General features: G+C 36.3%; 1 protein-coding gene across 4 annotated transcripts in view; it reads left to right on the top strand.

Moving 5' to 3' along the window:
- LOC102679655 (F-actin-monooxygenase Mical-like) overlaps positions 1 to 9036 on the top strand; it is a 45499-nt gene that overhangs the window by 30580 nt on the left and 5883 nt on the right. For 2 of the 4 annotated variants that reach the window (XM_006614944.2, XM_006614943.2), the window contains exons 2-11: positions 3456 to 3777; positions 3952 to 4276; positions 4530 to 4888; positions 4968 to 5225; positions 5344 to 5546; positions 5627 to 5760; positions 5830 to 6077; positions 6157 to 6279; positions 6926 to 7144; positions 8414 to 8653. In XM_006614944.2, the coding sequence (XP_006615007.2) occupies positions 3502 to 3777; positions 3952 to 4276; positions 4530 to 4888; positions 4968 to 5225; positions 5344 to 5546; positions 5627 to 5760; positions 5830 to 6077; positions 6157 to 6279; positions 6926 to 7144; positions 8414 to 8653 (2385 nt within the window). In that variant the 5' untranslated portion in view covers positions 3456 to 3501. The remainder of the gene's footprint in view (positions 1 to 3455; positions 3778 to 3951; positions 4277 to 4529; positions 4889 to 4967; positions 5226 to 5343; positions 5547 to 5626; positions 5761 to 5829; positions 6078 to 6156; positions 6280 to 6925; positions 7145 to 8413; positions 8654 to 9036) is intronic. The other 2 variants (XM_006614945.2, XM_006614946.2) reach the window with 1 other exon arrangement.

Raw genomic sequence — 9036 nt, 5'->3', positions numbered from 1 at the left:
CTCTCTCTCTCTCTCTCTCTCTCTCTCTCTCTCTCTCTCTCTCTCTCTCCTTTTTTTTCTTTTTATATCTCGCCACGCGCGTAGAAGTCTTTTTAATTGCTCGAAATTCGGTATCTGATTCAAAAAGATATATCATTTTGTTCCCCTTTGCAATTTTTACGACGGAAAAAGTAAATCAAAAATTGAGCGAATCCTGTATCCTGGATCAATGCCGCGAAAGCTTGGATCCACTGTTAATTCACGATTCTCCATTACGCACGATTCCATTACGCAATTGAAACATTAATATTTCCATTTAATTCCAATGCGAGAATAGAGTTTCGTTACGAAGTTTAATCATAAGTCGTTTAATCCCGATGATTAAAAAAAAAGAATGCGTGGGAAACAAAACGTCCGAGTAATTTCCGCCTTTTGAATCGTACTCTGCAATTGGCGAAAATTATTTTCGAACGTAATTTTTTTTAATTATATTGCCTCGAAACGATAAATTTGTAGGAATGGTACATCGTACTCGTTCGTTCTCGTCCGTGTTAATCTGAAACACGGTTCGAATAAACCGCGAAAAATTTCTCCCGTAACCTCTTGCAAATTACCTCCCATCAACGCATTTGATTCCAACAGTTGGAAAAATTTTCACGTATGACGATGCTTCATATCGCGTTCCTATATAACGGGAATTAAAATATATCGGATTAAAAAAAGAAAATTTACGTAATTTGCGAAAATTTTCGTTTTCTGAAAATTAAAAACAAAGTTAAAAAGTTATTTTAAGAATTATCGCTTGCGAGAATTGTATATTTATTAGGATCATCATTCTTATTATTATTAATTGTTATCATAATTATCGATTTATTTTCTACACGAGATAAAATTAAATTAGATTAGATTATTTTTTCAAGTTGGATAACGCGTTTTGTAATAAAAGTTCATCGATCTTGTATTGATCGCACTTTTCCCGGAAGTCGTTGTCGTCCCGGAGTGAAAATAAATAACCGCGACACGACTATTTTCATCGTCGTGCAAGATTAAAAAAAAAGAGAAGTGCGTCGTTATAAGGAACAAAGTCGATATCACGGTAGACTAAACACCGATATTTAATCTTCTGTACTTACGTATTTTCCTTTAACCTTTAACGCGATAATTTATTATGAAAAAAAAAAGAAAATAAATAAATAAGCGAAAAAAAAATTGCAAAGGAATTATACACGCTGATAAAACTATCTGTAACAGCTTATTTCTGCATAATTAATCACCAGTTTTAAAAGACAATATATTATTTTCATAATTTCAAATAAAAATTTCATCGATATTAAAAATAACAATTCTTAGCATTCCTCGAAGCAATATTCAAATATCCTTCTTTTTTTCTTCCGAAGAAATTCAATCACGAGAAATTTCGATTATGATTTCAAACGCGCATAAATCTTCGCTCTACGTTCGTTCACCTTCGCTATTAATTACATAAATACCTCCCCTCCGGAAGTGAGGTTCGTGCACGAATAAACATCCTTGCCAACTATTTTCATCGTGGCAAAAAATTTACAAACATTAGCCAAAGAAAGAAAGAAAGAAAGAAAGAAAGATAATATCAAAAAGAGTATAATATATATTATAAACGTTCTCGGATAAATTTTCATAATTATCGAGGAGCATCGAAAACGTTAGCATCGAGTCGTGTGGATAGGAGAAGCGGTCGATATCACTTGTGGGAGGAGAAGGTTTGCTTTGATCTCTGCGAAGGATGTGTCCATAGGGGAAAGTTGGCGTGCTTCCGTTTCCCCGTGGATGGTATGGCGAGGACTGGGCAAAGGCATCGGCGAAGTTATCGGGTCGTAAGTTCAAAGAACCGCGTGGAAGAGCGGCATCGGGTGTATCGACTACGGTACGGTACGATATTACGATCGGCCGCGAGGACGTGACCGTGCATAACGAGTCATTGTATACGCCACCGTGAAGGAATTAGCGCTCGCTCTGCCTCGATAAAATTACACGTTTCGACCTTGCAATTACCGAATGATACCGAGAGAGAACACTCGAAGATGTCCCTTTCGTTTTTTTCCCTCGTTAACAAATATCGCGCGCTTAGAATGCGCCTTACGTGACGATAAATATGCCGAGATGATTACGATGAAAGGTTACGTAAGTAAGATTATTCGCTACAAGAGATACTTTTTAATTAAGCACTGGACAATGGATCCACCGATTCACTTCAAGTTTTCCAATCTCTAAGCGAATCTCTATCGCGATATTCATTGCAATGAAATGAAGTTTCTAAACTACTCGATTCTCGATCGTTTAACCTCTTTCCCACAGACTCGCAATTATACACGATGCATACCTGCAATCGCTTCGTTTTCAGTTGGCGTAACTTGGTTGGAGGGACGGTGGCGCTAGTGGTCCTCCTCGGTGGTTACGTACAGAGAGACTGCACGCCACGCTCGGCTAATCCGCGTGAATTATGGGGCTCGTATCGCGGAAGTCGTTTTTAAATTGATTCGTAAATCAATAGCGGAGAAGCGTGACTCTGAATCTCTCCTCTTTCTTCTTCCTCGTATCACCCCTTTCTCTCCCTTTATACTCTATACTACAGTGCATCGCCACGGATTTCTTCTCGGGTTGTATTTAGATCGAAGTTATCGGGAAGAGGACTGTATTATGGTCGAATCGAGCCGCGAAAGGCACGCAGAAGGCACGTCGGCCGGCACCTCGTGACATTTCGAGAGGATAGTCCGGGTACGACCATCTCGTCTAGATCTAGCCTAGATTCGAGAATTATTATAGACAGGAAAGAAATAGTGGATATTATCGTTCCTTTCTTTTTCGATTATTCATGTTTGTTGTTGAAAGTTGATTGAAATTCGCAAGTTTGAGAATTTTAAAATTTAAACATAACCACGATTCTGTTTGTCCAACTTTGTATAATTTGCGTTATCCGCAAAAAAACGGTTATTTTTAATGGCTCGTTTCTAGGCACTCATCGATAGACTTAGTCCCACGTGAGATAATAGAAAATCGATAGAAGGAGGCAGGCGTTTGCGGACGAACGGAAGCGTCACGTGTTCCGAGGAGAAACATTATGGAATTACGTTTGATTTTTGACGTATCGATTAAGAAATAATCCAATTGATATGTTACGTGTTTCGATTTATATTCACCGTTATACGCTCTGTTTAATGAAATTAACAAAATTTACTTCTTATATTATAAATAATATAAATTTTCTTATATTATAAATTTAATTCAAACGTTACTTTTTTCTATTAGTTCGCCATTTAGAATTTCAAATCGGATTAACGTTTTTTAATATTGAAAATTAATCAATCTTTCTTATTGCAGTTTCGAATATTAAATTTTATTTAGAAAAATTGGAGGATATGTTATTAATAGATTTCTGGAATAGTGGAATTTTATAATCTATCTCTTGATGAATAAAAAGTAATATTGTTTCGTTGCAGGTAATGACAAACTGACTCGAAAGCAGGAAGGACAGGAAGAAAGAAAATGGAGCATCGGAAGCAAACGATGAGCTCGACGGAAATAGCGAAAGCTAACGAGGAGTTCGATCTGTTTTGCAACGCGACCACTTTGAAATCAATTCTGGGACATTACAGGCATCTCTGCGATTTGCTCAGGATAAGGCCGAACGTGATCAATCAATTTTATCCAAAATTGAAAGCGAAATTGCGATCGTGGAAGGCTCAAGCCCTCTGGAAAAAATTCGATCAGAGGGCCAATTACAAATGTTACAATCGTGGCAAAGCATGCCCGAACACGAGGGTAACCAATTTTTCTTCTTTCATATTTTTCAATACCACCATTTCAACAAATCCAATATTCTTGCAATTCTATTTTGCAATGGATAATCGAAATTTCTTCTTCTTTTAAAATCATCTCTCGAACGTGTTTTAAACAAAATGTGAAATTTCTAATACGCTTTGCGATTGATTTCAGGTGTTGATCATCGGAGGCGGGCCATGCGGCCTTCGTTCGGCGATAGAGGCGCAATTATTAGGAGCGAAGGTCGTCGTTGTAGAGAAACGGGATCGAATGTCCAGGAACAACGTGCTTCACCTGTGGCCCTTCGTTATCCACGACCTTCGCGCCCTGGGGGCGAAAAAGTTCTTCGGGAAATTTTGCGCCGGCTCCATCGATCACATTAGCATCCGACAACTTCAATGTATATTGCTCAAAGTCGCTTTGATCCTCGGCGTCGAGTTCCACGAGAGCGTCAGTTTCGACGCTTTGATATCTCCGCCTGAGAATCAGGAAGAGGGCAGTAAGTTTTCATTATATGAAAACAGCATTTTCCGTGAAAACGAGGGAAGAGAATAGAATATTCTCGATTTTTCTTTCTTAAAATCTCGTTGGAAATGGGAGATTTTTCAAATCTCTAAATTGGGCCTCCTAGCTTTACTCCTATACGACAAAAGTACGAAAGCAAAACGAATTCCGCGAACGATTTCCTCGAGAATAAAAAAAAGAAAGAAAATAGAAAATAATACGAAATTCATACGTATTTGTTCTTCCAGAGATCGGTTGGAGAGCGAAAACCACTCCTGCCGATCATCCAGTCTCTCAGTACGAGTTCGACGTGTTGATAGGCGCCGACGGGAAGAGAAACACGTTGGAAGGTTTTAAGCGGAAAGAGTTCAGGGGTAAATTGGCTATTGCGATAACGGCGAACTTCATAAATAAACGGACCGAGGCGGAAGCCCGTGTCGAAGAAATTAGCGGGGTTGCCTTCATCTTTAATCAAAAGTTTTTCAAAGAATTGTACCAGGAGACCGGTATTGATCTAGAAAATATCGTGTATTACAAAGACGACACTCACTACTTCGTGATGACGGCTAAGAAGCACAGTCTTATAGACAAGGGAGTGATTTTGCAGGTATAAATCTATTTACATATATATATTTCGAAAGAGATTTGTCATCAGAACAAATTTAATTCTAATTTTCTAATTTCAGGATCACGCGGATACGGCGAAATTACTAGCGAAAGAAAACGTGGATCGCGAAGCGTTGATGCTTTACGCCCGAGAGGCTGCCGAATTCTCCACGGAATACCAAATGATTGGTATGGAATTCGCAGTGAACCATTATGGTCAACCAGACGTTGCCATGTTCGATTTCACGTCCATGTATGCGGCGGAGAATGCCAGTCGAATTTTGGAACGTCGTGGCCATAAATTACTTATGATCCTTGTCGGCGATAGCCTGCTCGAGGTACGTCGAAGATTAAAATTTATTAAAATTTCCTCCACCTCGCATCGTTTCTTTTACTCGTTTTTTTCCTTCTTCTTCTTAACGTTGACGTAGGAAATTGAATGTAAAATTATTGCAGCCATTCTGGCCAACGGGATCTGGTTGCGCAAGAGGATTTTTAAGCTCCTTGGACGCTTGCTGGGCGATCAAAGGATGGGGCGCGAGCGTGTCGCCGTTGGAAGTAATCGCCGAACGGGAGTCAATTTACAGGTTACTTGGACAGACTACGCCTGAAAATTTAAACAGAGATTACGCTGCGTACACGCTAGATCCTCATACCAGGTATATATATATATATATATATAATATACTTTCTGTATACATTATTCTATTAATGTGTTATTGTCCATTCTCTTCCCAAGATATCCGAATTTGAACGTGTCGTCGGTGACGCCGATACAAGTGCGAAGTCTGCTCGACACGGATGATCCCGACAGCGTGAAACAGCCTCCTGTCCAGTCTGACATCGATATCCCTAAAAAACGACGTCGTCGGGGTAAGTTTGTTCAAAATTTGTTTTGATTACGAAAGAAGATCGTTTGAATTTATAAGTGTTATATCGTAGATTTGCGTGGAGATTCGCAAGTGCATCCGGACACTCTGCTTCGCTGGCTGCAGAAACAAGTTGCCCTGTACGACTCGGTTCAGATAAGAGACATGGGCGCCTCGTTCAAGAATGGTCTGGCTATTTGTGCGATAATTCACAGATATCGTCCAAACCTAATTGATTTCCACAATTTGAACCCAGACGATGCGGTTACGAACAATCAATTGGCCTTTGATATATTGGAAAAAGAATTGGGCATACCTCCTGTATGTTTGTCAATGATTATTCTAATTATTTATATTTATAAGGGAAAAATAATAATCGACGTTCTGCGGGGAATTTCAGATAATGACAGGGGAGGAAATGGCCCAGTGCGACGTTCCCGATAAACTTGCCATGTTTTCTTACCTCACACAGATATACGAAGTTTTCCGCGGTGAAATCCCGTACATTAAACATCCAAAATTAGTAAGTAGATTCGCACGATGTGGAATCATGTCAGAAGATTTTTAATCGGTTTCCGGTATTTTATAGTATTCGGTATCATATCCGAAATCACGGAACGAACATTTACAGTCGTCAGAACATTTTTTAACAAGAAAGTTCCATCCTCGCCCACGAAAACCTGATCCCTCCCATTGGAATCGTAGACCGTCGTACATCGTTTACGATCGAAGAAAAGAATCATTGTCATATCCCATCCCTACAACAATTTCACAACAGACAATCATCGAATCGTTAGATCACAATAATAACAAAATATCGTTAAGTGCAAACGTTGCAGAAATGGATGAGAAATTTGCTATAAACTGGATAAGAAATAAACTTCAAAACAATATAGTTGCATCATCATTGAAGAAAATGTTCAAACCACCAAATCACTTTGATAAAGATCACGAGTGTTATTATCGTTTGGACAATAACAAAGTTAACGAGAAGTTACTAACCATAAAATGTTTTTCATTAATTAAGTTTACTTTTCCTTTACGGTAGCAATTTTATTAACAACTTTTCTTCTCTTCTCTTCTCTTCTCTTCTCTTCTCTTTTCTTTTCTTTTCTTTTTTTTTTTTTGTACAATTGTATAACGATTGTATTTGATCGTCTTTTATAAAGGAACCTGAAAACGAAGAAAGGCCCGCACATAGTAAACAATTGACACCTGATCAAAAAGTTCAGTTAATTGACCGTATCGTCAGGCAAGATAGCGCAACGAGAACGAGACACTCACGATCGCGTCATAACGAAAATTTAAACCCCGCGGATAAGAAGGGGGACACGATTAGCCGACGTTCTCGAAAGAGACGAAGCACAGAGAAGATGGGCGCGACAGTGGTAAGTTTTTTCCTCTTATCTTTTTCTAACGCAAAATATCATCGATAACATGATATATTAATATCTCCAAAGAAAAAAAAAAAAAAAAAAAAAAAAAAAAAAAAATAGAACTTTTTTTTTTTTTAAAGCAAAAAAACTACAAAAAAAATAAAATTTAAAATCTCCAAAAAAAAAAAAAAAAAAAAAAAAAAAGAAATAGAACATTTTTCTTTATTAAATTTTTAACCATATGTTTTTGAAAGCTTCTAGTTAGAGCAGATCATCCAAGGTTCAAACATTCTTTTTTTCACACGATATTGAAATCAATCCTTTGTGATAAATTACGTCCTTCGAAATTATTTATATAGAAATTATTTATACGGAAGGAAAATATTAAAAGAGTCGATGCAAAGGATTGAATCGCATATTTAACTCTTTATGGAATGATTCTTTTTGTTCTTTTTCTTTTATTTGTCGAGTATAAATGTGATTACATTCCATAAAGGGTTGATAATTCGAACACTAACAAATCACATACGATACTTACACTGCTTATATCCTATAGTCACGGTGGCAGAAGATTGAAGCACTTATGTATCGTGGGATAATCGTATCGTTGTTTATCTTAATTATTGGAGTTACTATTACCATGGTGCAGAAGGAAGTCTTTACATTCTAATCGCTTCGTATAATCGACCAAAGTATCAATGGAACATTGCAAAACTCTCGGTTATGTTTTAAACTTTTTCTATCATATTTATGTTTATGTTATATATATTACATATATAATATATATTTGCTACGCCAGCTTTTGTATTTGTCCTATATTTTACTAAAAATTTGTTTCAAACGAATAGATTGCATAGAACTCTCTCTCTCTCTCTCTCCTAATTAGATATCCCTATAGTTAGTTAATAAAAGTAAAAAAATAATCTAGATATCTCTAAAAAGAAGTAGAAGAACCGCTCCTATTTTTTTCTTTTTTCTTTTTCTTTTTCTGGAAACAGAAAGGAATGTTAGCGTAGCCAAACTCGAATTAAAATACCACCCCACTTTCATCTTTTTTTTACCCTCTTTTGTATTTTATTATTCACATCCATTGTGATCGTTAAAAATATAATTGATGAAAACCACGTAACATAAGTTGTAACATATAATATATTGTGTAAAATGAATGACAAATGAGAATTAAGTTGATTAAAAAAAAGAAAAAAAAAAAGAAAATAATTGTAACTGTGTGAATAATATTGAATTAATATATCACTATACGATTTTACGGTGGACGTAAAGGAGGAAAGGCAGAAGAGACTCGCAGAAATAGAGAAAAATCGCGCAGAACGTATGAGAAGGCGGCAATATTTACGAAATATGGCGACGCAGCAATTCTACAAAAGTATGCAGATGCTGCAAGCGAACGCAAAACGCGAGAAAGACGAGCCGTTCGAAGATTATTCAATATTCTTATATCGTCAAACTGCGCCGGATTTCAAGGATAGGGTGAAATACCTAGAGCAGAAAATATTATATCCAGTAAGCTGGAAAGTGAATGATTTTGAGAGTGCATAATGTTTCTTCTTTTTCTTTATTTTTTTTTCTCTCTCTCTTTCTCTCTTTTTCTCTCATTATTTGAGTAAATTTAACAAACACTTAAACTAAAAAAAAAAAAAATATTAAATAATAAAATTGATAAATTAATAATATTAAACGTATGCACAAACAATGTAAAAAAAACAATTGTACTATTACATTACTAATTCACTATTGTGTGCAATAAATTATTTGAAAATTTTTTTGTTGCAATAATGAAATATTACAATTATAAATATTACATATATATATATATATAAACTAACTGTACAAGAATAATGTAAAAATTTTAAATGATACGCATGATATTTATGCATTAATGATAT

Source organism: Apis dorsata, unplaced genomic scaffold, assembly GCF_000469605.1.
Source record: "Apis dorsata unplaced genomic scaffold, Apis dorsata 1.3 scaffold_206, whole genome shotgun sequence".
NCBI lineage: Eukaryota > Metazoa > Arthropoda > Insecta > Hymenoptera > Apidae > Apis > Apis dorsata.
The sequence above is the reverse complement of the archived record's forward strand: the minus strand, read 5'-3'. Positions and strand labels throughout refer to the sequence as shown.